Source organism: Chiloscyllium punctatum, chromosome 10, assembly GCF_047496795.1.
Source record: "Chiloscyllium punctatum isolate Juve2018m chromosome 10, sChiPun1.3, whole genome shotgun sequence".
NCBI lineage: Eukaryota > Metazoa > Chordata > Chondrichthyes > Orectolobiformes > Hemiscylliidae > Chiloscyllium > Chiloscyllium punctatum.
This window is the reverse complement of record NC_092748.1, coordinates 45,877,026-45,891,521: the sequence shown is the minus strand read 5'-3', so window position 1 is coordinate 45,891,521 and position 14,496 is coordinate 45,877,026. Positions and strand designations below refer to the sequence as shown.

The 14,496-nt window shown below is 39.9% G+C and overlaps 1 protein-coding gene across 1 annotated transcript in view; it reads left to right on the top strand.

The window, feature by feature from the left end:
- Positions 1 to 14,496, top strand: part of itgav (integrin, alpha V) — a 129,787-nt gene that overhangs the window by 40,956 nt on the left and 74,335 nt on the right. Inside the window, exons 3-7 of the mRNA XM_072579051.1 lie at positions 2,737 to 2,828; positions 9,339 to 9,453; positions 13,098 to 13,159; positions 13,918 to 13,963; positions 14,269 to 14,394. Coding sequence (XP_072435152.1) covers positions 2,737 to 2,828; positions 9,339 to 9,453; positions 13,098 to 13,159; positions 13,918 to 13,963; positions 14,269 to 14,394 — 441 coding nt within the window. The remainder of the gene's footprint in view (positions 1 to 2,736; positions 2,829 to 9,338; positions 9,454 to 13,097; positions 13,160 to 13,917; positions 13,964 to 14,268; positions 14,395 to 14,496) is intronic.

Sequence of the window (14,496 nt, the reverse complement as noted above, 5' to 3'; positions counted from 1 at the left end):
TTATGTTTTCTACTTTCTCTCAGAAGAACCAAGTGAGAAATCTAAATTTTAACATTCTACTAGCAAAATTTATTGCTAAGTCATTTCACTTGAAATGTATTGCAAGCATTTTAGTTCCAGTTGGTTTCAAGATTATATTGAGACAGCTTGGTTTGAAATATGCTACATTGAATTACATGCTTTGCCCCAGGTGACTATAAGGATGTTTTTATGGGGTATTGAGAATAGGCTCTTGAGCTGTCTGAATGAACCATGAATAGCATTGGCTCTCTTTTGAGACATCGTTAAAATAGTAACAATAGTTTAACATTGGACAGATTTAAACTATCACTCCTTGTCCATTTTGATCTACCTATAGTCTTTGGCACAATTAGTCACTCCATCCTCTTCCAACAACTCCCTCAACTGTTGTGCAGCTGGGAGGGACTGTATTGGCCTGGTTCCATCCTTAACTAGCCAATCATAACCAGCAAGCCAGCTGTAATGACTGCTTGTCCTGCTTCTGCATCATTACCTATCGTGGTCTCTCCAAGGACCTATCCTTAAACCCCTCCTATTCCTTGTCTACATCCTCCTGAATGACATCATCTAAAAATACAACAGCCTGTTTCCACTTGTATCCTGAAAGTTGCCAGCTTTATATTACCCACCCATCCCTCCTTTCTCTGAATTGTGAGACTGCTTTTCTGACATCTAGTACTGGACAAGAGAAATAAGGGTTTCATCATTCACATATTGGGAAGATCCAAACTCTGCATCCATCCCTCTCCCTGGCAAATTTATGAGAATGAGCCAAACTGTTTGCAACGTAGTGTCATATTTGATCCTGAGATGAACATTCAATCATGCCTCTATATCGTCTCTTCAGACTACCTATTTTGAAATTCATAACATAGTTTTCTCTGCCCTTGCCTCAATTCTTCTGCTAAGAATGCCTTTACAATCCCCAAACTTGGCTGTTTTCATATACTCCTGCTGAGTCTTTCCTGTTCGACCTCCATAAACTTGAAGTCATCCAAACATTTCAACAAGGTTCCCCATGGGAGACTGGTTAGATCTCATGGAATACAGGGAGAACTAGCCATTTGGATATAGAACTGGCTCAAAGGTAGAAGAACTGGCTCAAAGGTAGAGGGTGGTGGTGGAGGGTTGTTTTTCATACTGGACGCCTGTGACCAGTGGAGTGCTACAAGGATCGGTGCTGTGTTCACTACTTTTCGTCATTTATATAAATGATTTTTATGTGAGTATAAGAGGTACAGTTAGTAAGTTTGCAGATGACACCAAAATTGGAGCTGTAATGGACAGCAAAGAAGGTTACCTCAGATTACAATGGGATCTTGATCAGATGGGCCAATGGGCTGAGAAGTGGCAGATGGAGTTTAATTTAGATAAATGTGAGATGCTGCATTTTGGGAAAGAAAATCTTAGCAGGACTTATACACTTAATGGTAAGTTCCTGGGGAGTGTCGCTGAACAAAGAGACCTTGGAGTGCAAGTTCATAGCTCCTTGAACGTGGAGTCACAAGTAGATAGAATAGTGAAGAAGGTGTTTGGTATGCTTTCCTTTATTGGTCAGAGTATTGAGTACAGGAGCTGGGAGGTCATGTTGCAGCTATACAGGACATTGGTTAGGCCACTGTTGGAATATTGCATACAATTCTGGTCTCCTTCCTATCGGAAAGATGTTGTGAAACTTGAAAGGGTTCAGAAAAGATTTCCAAGGATGTTGCCAGGGTTGGAGGATTTGAGCTACAGGGAGAGGCTGAACAGGGTGGGGCTGTTTTCTCTGGAGCATTGGAGGCTGAGGGGTAACCTTATAGAGGTTTACAAAATCATGAGGGGCATGGATAGGATAAATAGGCAAGGTCTTTTCCCTGGGGTCGGGGAGTCCAGAACTAGAGTGCATATGTTTAGGGTGAGAGAGGAAAGATATAGAAGTGATCTAAGGGGCAGAGGGTGGTACTTGTATGGACTGAACTGCCAGAGGAAGTGGTAGAGGCGAGTACAATTGCAACATTTAAAAGGCATCGGATGGGTATATAAATACGAAGTGTTTGAAGGGATATGGGTCAGGTGCTGGCAGGTGGGACTAGATTGGGTTGGGATATCTGGTTGGCATGGACGAGTTGGACCGAAGGGTCTGTTTCCATGCTGTACATCTCTATGGCTCTATGTCCTAAAATGCATCAAATCTTCATACTTGCTGACCTGCAATTGTTCTTGGTTAAATGATACTCTTGTTTTTTTAAAATTCTAATTCTTATTTGCAAATCCCTCCATAGAGTGCGCCCCACATAATTCTGTAATCTCCTCCAACCCTCCCAAATTCTTGCAGTCCTCCAAGTTCAGCTTTTTGAACATCTTCATTTTCAATCATTCTACCATTGATGGCAGTGTTATCAATCATTTCAATCAGTGTTTGGAAATTCCCTCCGTAAGCTTTTTCACCTGCCCTCTCTTTCTATAGCACACTTTCTTCCTTAGTTATTAGAATGTAGCTTTGATTCTAAACCTGTCATTTTACCTCTTTTGCAATGTCTCTGTGATGTGCCTCATGATGTTTAGGTTGTGGTGAGCGGCACATCTTCTGGAATGAAATAAGTCCTGGTATCCTTGAATGTAAAGTTGTCCTTTTAGAGTATCTATAAAGTTCATAACCATGGAGAGAATTTTGAGTTTCAGTATCATGCAAAATAATTTTAACCATTCTAAAAATCCTATGTGTCCCCTCAGGTAATAGATTTCTAAGCCCGGGTGATCTGCTGGAATTTAAATCCTATCAATGGTTCGGAGCATCTGTGAGAACTCAGGGCAACAAAATTCTGGTGAGTGAGGCATTCATTTGATGGAGTGATTGTTGAGTGTTTATGTACATCTTAATCATTGCTTAACTCCTGTTCCTGGTTACATTTAAAACAAAGAACATTTATGGCAAGTGATGCTGTTAAACTGCAGAAGCACCTGAGAAGTTATGAACAGCATTGGGGCTTTATTAATTTAAAGATATTGGAACTTTAGAATTAATTTAAAGAAGGAAGAGCTTTTGAAGGAAGAGCTTTTTTTCTTTTTCTGCTTGACTGACTTTATCATCCATCTTATCCTTCACCATTATACCTTTGCTGCTGGTACTGAGTTTTTGAGGATGCTAGGCACCATCTGATCTTTAGTAATAATATATTCAACCATACACGAAGGGAAGGAAAGGAAATTTATCACTTATATGGAAACATATCATTGTTCACATGTGCTATGCTAACATGTGTCACTTAATAGCAATCATCAGTAAGAATCCTGATTCCATTCCATTCACCCATCGCCACTATAGCTGAAAATTTAATTTGGAGATACACATTGCACATGGTGGCATGTACATATTTGTGTACCGTTGCTGTGAGATGGCAGTAGTGAGTGAGCTGCTATCTTGAAGTGCTGCAACTCTTGCTGAAATGGTTCTGAAATTATGATATTATGGAGGGAATTTGAGGATATTGATCCATTGATTGTGACAGGATGATAGGAGAAAGTGAGGACTGCAGATGCTGGAGATCAGAGCTGAAAATGTGTTGCTGGAAAAGCGCAGCAGGTCAGGCAGCATCCAAGGAGGAGGAGAATTGACGTTTCGGGCATGAGCCCTTCTTCAGGATTCTTCAAGGGCTCATGCCTGAAACATCGATTCTCCTGCTCCATATGACAGAATGATGGTCTACATGCATGTCAGAATGGATTAGGACTTTGAGATGGTGGTATCCCCACTGTGGTAGAGATATTAGAAGTGATGTGAGGCTGATAGACAGGTGATATTTTTGATGGACGGTTAATCTAGACACCCAGGTTATGTTCTGGGAGCCCGGTTTCAAATCCCACCACGGCAGAAGGGGATATTTGAAAACAGTTAAAAAATGTGGAATTGTGAGTCAAATGATGGCTGTGTATCCACCACCAATTGTCGGAAAAACCCGTCTGGTTCAATAATGTCCTTTAGGGAAGGAAACTGCCGTCCTTGCCTGGCCTACATGTTACTCTGGGTAATTAGGGTTGGGCAATATATGCTGGCCCAGCCAGTGATGCCCACATCCTGTGAATGAAAATAAAGAGGAACTTTGAAGTACATCCTCAAAATAGTGTATTTTACAGTCACGGTAATGCAGATGGGGATGGGTAGAGGTTGATGTTGATCTAGCGGCAATGGTGCTGATTGATTGTCGTGTCCTGCCTTTGGATAGCGTTCAGCTGCTTAACTTTACTTTAGCTGCATCTGATCAGATGCAGAATTACAGGAGGTCTGATGATACTGCTTTATATTGAGGTTTATACAGTACTCCATCCGTTCCTCTTTGCTTTCTAATTCCTACTTCTTAAGCTTCACTTCCGTTTTTCCTTTGTTCCTTCACATATACGTAGGATAGTGAAGAAGGTGATTGATCGCTTTCCTTTATTGGTCAGAGTATTGAATACAGGAGGAGGTCATGTTGTGGCTGTACAGGACATTGGTTAGGCCACTGTTGCAATATTGTGTGCAATTCTGGTCTCCTTCCTATCGGAAAGATGTTGTGAAACTTGAAAGGGTTCAGAAAAGATTTACAAGTATGTTGTCAGGGTTGGAGGATTTGAGCGATAGGGAGAGGTTGAATAGGCCAGGGCTGTTATCCCTGGAGCATCAGGAGATGAGGGATGACCTTACAGAGGTTTATAAATTCATGAGGGGCTTGGATTGGATAAATAGACAAAGTCTCTTCTCTAAGATGAGGGAGTCCAGAACTAGAGGGCATAGGTTAAGGGTGAGTGGACAAAGATGTAAAAGAGACCTAAGGGGCAACTTTTTCACGCAGAGGGTGGTACGTGTATGGAATGAACTGCCAGAGGAAGTAGTGGAGACTAGTACAATTGCACCATTTAAAAGGCATCTGGATGGGTACATGAGTAGGAACGGTTTGGACGGATATGGGCCAGGTGCTGGCAGGTGGAACTAGATTGGGTTGGGATATCTGGTCGACACAGACAAGTTGGACTGACTGGTTTGTATCCGTGCTGTACATCTCTATGACTGTATGACTCTATACGCCAAACGCAGCCCTCCTGCTTCAACCACTGTGGCAGGAAGTTCTACATTTGCATAAATCTGTGTATTTGTTCCTAGCCATAAAATATCCCATCTTGCAAATGAAGATGATGCTTTGGAGAGAGGATAATGATTGGGTCCATACTTGAAATGTTCAAAATAGAGCACCTAGATTCTGTGGGTCTGTTTTAATAATATTGTTCATATCTTTAGCCCTATTTATGGCTATTAGTATTCCCCAAGATGTTGATTTGGGGTGGGTGTGGGACTTTTAGTGTCATCACTGATACTTACCAGGCAATTGTGTTATTGCTTGATCGAGATGGTTCATAATTGGCATGACAATGACTTGTCACTTATTAGATCTGTTGTAGCCTGGCACAGGCTGTTTCTGTATAGAAGGAATTGTGAATAGACTAGTGTAACCAGAGAACAGTTTCATTCCTGATTTGCAAGGGAGAGAATATCATACTGAAACATATCATGAATTGAGGTTCAAGATGCTTATCCAGGAGCAATGTCCAGGAGCTGCAATGATTGATTCTAGTACTCTCAATTGTTTTTTTTTCTTTGACAAGGGAGATTTTGATCACTTTTGACTTGTCTGAATGTCATATCAGGGATAATGACGTCAGGAGGTTGGAGGCAGCTACCCTAATTTCCCAGAATTCAGCTCTTGCTTCTGTGTTTGGGTCAAAGCTGGAGTCACAATGGATCTGGCGGAACTAAAACGGAACAGGGAATGAATAGGTGGCTCTCAATGGAATTTTGATGACTCATTTACCTCAAATGTTTGGGAGGAGACTAATGGAGTGAATTATCTTTTTTTTTGGTAGTATGACATAACTGAGCAGTCTTTCTATTACTGGATCCATGACAGGCTGTACATAAGTGATGCAGTATCCAAATAATGTAACCCTGCTTGTCCGCACCCTTAAATATTTCCCTGCCACAGACATACATTAGAGTGGCTATTACATGGCTTTTGTGAGGACAGATGGCACAGTATTGCCACATTATGGTGACACTGCACTTGTCAGCTCTGAGCAGCCAGTTGCTTTCCCAGCAGCCCATGCCACATTGATATGAAAAGAAGGGTACACGTGTATCCAATGCATAGGCTGGAAAACTTTGAATGGACAGTAACTTGACATCACATAGCACCATTGGCTGATATGATGCCAGAGTTCTAAATTTGGTCAACGAATGTAGAGACAGCTACTTTGCTGTTCAGACTGCAAACAAAAGCATGAAGATAAAACTTGCAATGTAGCATATTTAAAGAAGAATTCTCCCAGCTTTCAGCAACAATAATGCTTTTAGGATTCTTTCTATGACAATCTGTCTGGGAATAATTTTTGATGTGAGCTTTTAGATGTATTAGTGATTGTTGAAGTTGCTGAAGTGTGTTGACGGGGGTGGGGGGGGGACAGTGGGGTAGATGACCTCTCTATGCAAAAAGTACTAAGTATAGTGCTACAGTGGAAATGCTTCAGAGTCTACATAGCAACAGTAAAATGGAGCAGAAGTTTTTTTATTAAAACAATTATCCCGGTGTTGTGGTCATGGGCTATACCAGCATTTATTGCCCATCACTAATTGCCCTGGAGAAGTTAGTGGTGAGCTCCTTTCTTAGACCACTTCATTCCTTGGGATGTAGGGACACCCACCATGCTGTTAGGAAGCGAGTTGTAGGAGTTTGATCCATGACAGTGAAAGAACAGCAAAGTAGGTCCAAATCAGGGTGTTCTGTTGCTTTGAGGGAACTCACAGGTGGTGGTCCCATAAGACATAAGAGCAGAAGTAGACCATTCCAGCCATCAAGTCTGCTCTGCTATTCAATGCTATCCATGGCTAATCTTAATAATCCTCAACTTCACTTTTCAATTTATCCCGATAACCCATAATTTTCCCCATTGATTAAAATTCCATCTGAACTTTTAAACTAATCAATGATCCAGCCTTGATAGCCCTCTACACCAAAGAATTTCACATAGTCACCACCCTTGGAGAGAAAAAAGTTCTTCCTTCTCTCTGTCTTAGGTGAGTGACCCCTTACACAATATTCCATCCTCTGTCCTAGACTCCCCTCCAAAAGGAAACAACCTCTGCATATTTACCCTGTCAAGCCCCCTCAGAATCATGTTCTTATCAATAAAGTCTCCTTTCATTCTTCTGAACTCCAAGTACAATCTCAGCCTCTCCATCAGAAAATCCCCTACATGCCCAGGATAACCCAGTGAATCTTCTCCAGATTTCCTACAATACCAATATATCTTCCCTTTTAGATAAGGGACCCAAAACTATTCAGAGTGTTCCAGGTGTAGTCTGACTAGTATCTTGTGTAGTTTTCACAAAACCTCCCTATTTTTATATGCCATTCCCTTTTAAATAAAGACCAACATTCCATTAGCCTTTTCTATTACCTGCTGCACTTGGAGATTAGTATCTTGAATTCATGTAACAGGATTCTCTAATCCTTCTGTGCTACTGTCTCACTTCATTTAAATACTGTTCAGCAGGTTCTACTGTTCTTCTATTCTTCCTGCCACATTTTTCCAGATTATGTTCCATCTGCCAAGTTTTTGCCCATTCACTTAACTTCTTGTTATATCTCTCAGTATGACTTTTGTGTTTCAGTCAAACTTACTTGCTAACTATTTACTTCTGTCATCCCAGTCATATATTGTAAATAATTGCACCTCCAATTCTGACCCTGTGAATCACCACTAGTTACAGGGTATCTTCTTGAAAATATCCTCTTTCAACCTACAGCTATTTATTAGCATGGATAAAGGACTGTCTAACATGTTATTCCTAACACTATGAATTCTTACTTTATGTGATACATTTATGTGCGGTACCCTGTGCAACACCTTTTTGAAATCCAAATGTATTATAGTTATTGGTTCTCTTTTATCTACCCTACTTGTTTCCATTTATCTACTGACGTCATCTTCTAGGCATTAGAGGTCATGGATTTGGAAGGTGCTGCCAAAGGAATCTTGCTGAATTGTGACTCCCCTTTTTATAAATGTGAGTGTCGTTGACATAGTGGCAATGTCTCTGGACTACTAGTACCCCAGGCTAATGCTCTGGAGACATGTATTTGACAGTGAAATTTGAATTCAGTAAAATTGGAATTAAATAACTGGTGGATTTGTGAGGACAATGTCAAGTAGGTTTTCCTCTTGTTTTCCCCATCAACTGCCATAGATACAATCTAATAGCTATGTTTCTAAGACCTCAACCAGCTCGTTCAGTGTTGAAAATACTGAACTCCTCCTGGTAGCAATCGTTGAAGTTTCCCCTTCAGAGTTTATTTCTGCTATTACTGCTTTTAGTCTTCTTCCAATTGTTGTTCAACATGGAGGAGTCCTGCTTAATCAGCTGACGTGGGGATGTTAGATGGTTATTCACACAAGGTTTCCTTGCCTTTTGGCTTTGTTTGACCTGATGCCATGAGACTTCATGAAGCCTGGAGACAATGTTGAGGACATTCAGGGCAACAGCTCCTTTTGCTCCTATTGTATATCCTTCCATGAATACAAATCTAGCCCCACTATATTCTAAGGACAAGGTCCTTTGTGGATGTAAGGACTCAATTCCTCAGATCTCCTCAAAGCCATTTGCTGACTTGAATAGCATTTTGATACAAGCCCAGGCAACCACACAACCTCCCCACCCCCACCCTCCCCCAGCAACAGGGGCTTTTCTAGGTCAGGCCAATCTCTTGGGTTATGAATTACTCACTAAACTTGTAACTGCACACTATCCTGTCCAACTGTCTGTTCCTCATGAGTAGTTATGTGTGTAACTGTCAGTGAGTGGCATAGCATTAGTTTCTTGGGATAAGCATATGAATACATTTCCTTCTATTTACACTTGTGAAAAACGTTTTGCTAATTATTGAGATTGTCCATGCACTTAGATGAGGAAATCACCATATTGTAATCAGTAGGCTTTTGAAAAGGATAGACAGTAAGGAAGGAAACATGTTTCCGTAGTTCTCTCTTGCCCCATCAGTAATAGTACCTTCTGGTAGAAGGTAAATCATTTTAAAACTTACATTACTGCCTTATTCTTGAGGTCACCTTTATGTGGCATTCATTGACTTGTAAAAATATTTTCAAGTATTCTGCTATGTAGTGTTTCCATTTATAGAATTACTGCTGTGTAATATTCAAGTTAAGAACCTAAAGTTGGATGTTACTTAGCTTATTGATAATAAAGTGCTGGAATATCCTAGCCATCACTAATATTTGTGTGTGCCCAGGCTTGTGCTCCTCGTTATCATTGGAGAACCTTAAGTCGCCAAGAGCGTGAACCAGTGGGTACCTGCTTCCTTGCGGATGGGGATAAGATAGTGGAGTATGCACCATGTCGATCAGGTTAGTTGGAGAATGATTTCTCACTGCACCCTCATGGATACCACTTTAAAATTGAATAGCTGATTTTCTAACATTGCATAAACACCAAACCTATTGGAGAAGTTATTGTAACCAAGAGGATCCTTTACTGAAGCCATTTCAAAGACTGGTCAGAAACATTTTTATTGTTGTATTTATAGGCGTTGTGAATTTTTTTTTAAACACAAGCAACACTTTGTCATTTTTTTGAATCTTACGGGAATAAAGCTTTTTGAGGTCCACTGCATTGGGCATCACGATGGCTCAGCGGTTAGCACTGCTGCCTCACAGCGCCAGGGACGCCGCGTTCAATTCCTGCCTTGGGCAAGTGTCTATGTGGAGTTTGCACATTCTCCCCGTGTCTACGTGGGTTTCTTCCAGGTGCTCTGGTTTCCTCCCACAGTCCAAAGATGTGCAGGTTAGGTGAATTGGCCATGCTAAATTGCCTGTAACGCTAGATGGATTAGTCATGGTAAATGTAGGGGAATGGGTCTGGGTGGGTTGCTCTTCGGAGGGTCTGTGTGGACTTGTTAGGCTGAAGGGCCTGTTTCCACACTGTAGGTAATCTAATCTAATCTAATCATTATTGGGGGTGAGGGGGTCAACCATTTTGTCAGCAGCTCATTAGAAATTCAGAAGTGCATAGACAATAATCTTTCATCAATGTCAGTGGCTGGAAATCACAATCAAAACAAGCTCTGTTTTCCAATGGGTTATCACCAAATGGGACATCAAGTTTCAATTTTGGTTCTCTCTTCCAATTGTCTTGCTTGTGTTTTCTACAAAATTTTCATCTTGAGTATCTGTAATGGCCGAGGGATTCAAACAGTGTGTAAAACAGTGTGTATTTAAGGCTAATAGAAATTTTTTTGCGCATGAAGAGTAATTGGCAGATAGATGAGACTCCTGAACTAGTCAGTGCAAGAAATCAACATGGCATCCATTCATAACAATTGGCTGAAGTTATGGAGTGCAGTGGGTGTGAAGTATACTTTTTTTGTTAGTTTTGCCCGTGTCATTCCCACTCATCTATCTTTTGGGAGCTGACTTGAAACAGTCATTGAAATTTCTGCGCAACACTGTTAAACTAGTAAAGAAGTAATGATTAACTTAGATTTTAACTGCCTGCATTCTGCTTGATTCTACTTTGCAGTTTAATAGTTAATTAGCACTGGATCACTCGTGATTTATGTCAAACTTTGCTTTAGAGTCTCCAACGACTTTTATGGAAAAACAAGTAAGCTGCCAAAATTACTGAGAGTTATTTGCAACTAGTATTTTGGAGTATTATGATGGTTTCAAGATAAAATGTTCAGCTGTGGTTGCAATCTCTGTTCATTAGGGTCAAATTCCCTGCCTGCATTCCCATGTAACAGTGGTTATCTCATCTGATCCCTGTGTTAATAGGGTCTTCACAAGAAAAAGTTGATCAAAAACGTAGTGTAGTCTCTTTTAAGCATGAATAGATGTCACTAGGTCCTCATCAGAAATGTTTCAAACTACCTTTTAAAAGTACAGAAGCAGCGTTCATTGACATGGAGGTTCTGCAGCACCAAATTGCCCTTCATTCAAATAAATTCTATTGATCGACCTTTTGTTCAGTGGACCTCCTGAGAGGGACATGAGTGCAGCCCAATATAATCCCAATTCTTTCTGGTTGGCAACAGTTGAACTATACTCTGATGCCAAACTGAATGAGATCAAGAATTTTGTACTTTATATTTAAAAAAACGAGTTCCAGTTATACAGATGTTTTCATAACCTCTGAGTGTCCCAAAGCACTTCATGGCTAATTGAAGCCCTTTTAAAGTAAAAGCAATATTTTAACACAGGAAACACAAGCAAATTTGCTTACAATAAGCTGTCTCACATCCTAAACTTAAGAATCCTTAGCTGATTTATCAATGACTTGCCTTACGTCATTCAGTCATAATTGAGGATGTTTACTGATGATTGCACAATGTTCCACAACACTTGCAACTCTTCAGATACTGTGGGAGTCCATGTTCATAGGTTGTAAGGCCTAGTCAAAAGATTCACACCAGCCAAGTGCAAGGCAATGACCATCTCTAACAAGGCAGAATCTAACCCCTCCCCTTGACACTTAATGGAATTGTTATTGCTAAATCCCTCACTTTCAACATCCTGGGAGTTTTCATTACCCAGTCATGTAATTACTGTGGCTACAAAAATAGTTGAGAAGGTCCGAATTCTGTGGTAGATAACTCCCCTCCTGACACCCAAAATATGTTGACAAGGCACAACTCAGGAATGGCATCAAAAACTCTCTCTCTTGGCTGGATGGATGCAGCTCCATTGATATTCAACAAGCAGGACCCCATCCAGGACAGAGTAGCTCACTTGATTGGTACCCCATCCACCACCTTAAAGATTTATTCCTTCCACAAGAAACATACAGTAAAAGCAATGCATACCATTTACAAGATTCACCATAGCATCTCATTAAGGCTCCTGAGGTAGTATCTTTCAAATGGCAACCTCAGCCAAAGATGGGCAGATGCCTGGGAGCACCACAACCTGCTAGATCCCATCAAGCCACACACCAACTGTTTTGGAGTTATGTTGTTGCTTCTTGACTGGTGCTGGGGCACAATTCTGGAACTCACTTCTTGACAGCACTGTACGTGTTCCTACCCCTCATTGGCTCCAGGACTTGAAGAAGGCAGCTCGCCAGCACCTTTCAAAGGCAGTTAGGGATGGGCAATAAATGCTGTCCCAGCCAGCAATGAATATGTCCTGTGAAAGAATAATATAAATTTAAAACAATGTAGTGTGTGATAACGACCAAATAATCTGTTTAAATGTTATTGATTTGAAGAATGTTGGCCTGGTCAATGGCAATATTCTGTTTGAAATAGTGTAATAGGATCATTTGCATCCCTTTCAGAAAGTAAACTAGGCTTTGTTTAACTTCTCCACTGAAAGATGGTACCTGTGACAGTGTAGCACACCTTTTTCTTTTACTCGCAGTGTAAACTTTTTTTTGTTTGTTCAACTATTGGAGGCCTCCATTTAAGAAGTGATCTTGGATCTAGTGATGGGTGTGAGGTATTGATATTGTCTATCTGGCTGTCTATACACACATGAAAATGTTTAGTTGTTCCAAAGGCAGGAAATTGGGAAATTGTGGCATTCTGGCATGGTGAGGGGAGGCAGAGAAGGTGGGAGGAAGGAGGAGTGAGGGTATTTTGAAAGATCGGGGAGGATGCAGTTTAAAAGGTTAAATGCTAGTCCTGGGGCAATACTCCCACTCTACTTGGTCCATGAGATAAGCAATAAAGAGACTTTGCTAGTATTTCTTCCAGTTTTCTTTTATCCCAGAAACTTAAAAAAATGAAATGGAATAGGCACCTCGCTTTAAAAGGTTGTCCACCAACTGCCTCTAGTGATGGCTTTTCATTAAAGTTGGAAGTGGGAGGGTTTGTGGTGACTTGGGTTCACTTTCCAAATTTTCAGCATTTTAACTGTTGATACTATCCAAAAGAATGTATTTCCCCATTCATATTACCCTGCCCTTTCAGTGAAAAAGTTATGTTAGCACCATGAAATCATTTTAACTGCACATCTCAACAATAACGCATGCCTCACGTTTTTCTTTTTCTAAGGTAAAACTGGAGCTGACGGTCAAGGATTTTGTCAAGGAGGTTTCAGCATTGACCTTACAGGGGTAGGAACAGAATGTGTTTTTTCATTTTAAATGCATTTTGGCTAAATCTGATTAAGCCCATAAAATGCAGTGCATCTTTTATATAGTAATTTCTGACTCAGCATAGATGATCCTTTCAAACAATTATGAGCAATATTTGCCACATGCATATAAGTTGCCTCACAAGCGTGGCTTTCTCATTGAGTTTTTTTAATTTCATGATTTGTCTGTGTGAGAAAGCTTATGTCTGCATTGGCTTCCTCTCTGGAACAGTTTCCTTCCTGCATCCAATTTTTTTTTTTGTATTACTATTTTTATATGTCTACATCAAGCATTTGTTTTGACTCTGCAAACTTTTCAAACTTTATTTACCATCAGTGGGTTTCCACTATATGACACAGAATCCGTCAATAATAAACAATAATTGTTTACCATCTGGTTTTACTTCCCAGAAAAATTGGATTTAATTCTTCATATTAACTAACATGATATCTTCCAAGAATTGCATCTGGAAATTCCCCATCTCTCTTCTTTTATTGACTGAGGGTCCAGTTTAATATTTTTGATTGCAGATTAAGTGCTATAAATTGAGATTATTCATCACAATGTTACTTTTCTTCAAAAAGCTTGAAGTCATATTCAAATGATAAAACTATCTTTTGCCTCAGACAGTAAGGCATGTGCCCTGCCAGGAGTATTTAATTGTATAATATCGCATGATAATAGCTGTTTAAAAGAACAGATCTCAGTGTTTGTCTTTATTCCTTCACAAATTATAGGCTGGTAGAGTGGTTCTTGGAGGACCTGGAAGCTTTTATTGGCAAGGTAAAACTACAATACTGCTTTGTTATAATAAAACATTGTACATTTATGAGGTGTAGACCGAAACTAATTGCTTTGTTGACTATTTACTATTGATCTCATTTGGTTTGTTTTCTTGCTTGAGGCATGACTTTAATATATAACCTAACTTTTAAAAATCATGGAAAAAGTATATTTTCTTAAAGTAATATTATAGATATTAATACAGATTTACTGTATTAAGTATTTAATTAGATTTTGTAGCTGTTTTGATGTAGTGCTGAAGAATTTTTGTGTATTGTTCATTCATAAACTTTAAAATTCTGCAGGTCAATTAATCTCTGATGAAATTCAGGAAATTGTGACAATGTACAATTCATCAGAGATTATCACAACATATCCCCAACAAGTTGCGACTCGTGGAGCGAATGCTGCATTTGATGACAGCTACCTTGGTAAGTTGGGCCATACTTTTCAAATAACACTGCTCGAGCAAATATGATTGAGCTTAACAATGGGTTTTTTACACTTGTACAATTTAAAATAATTTCAAAATG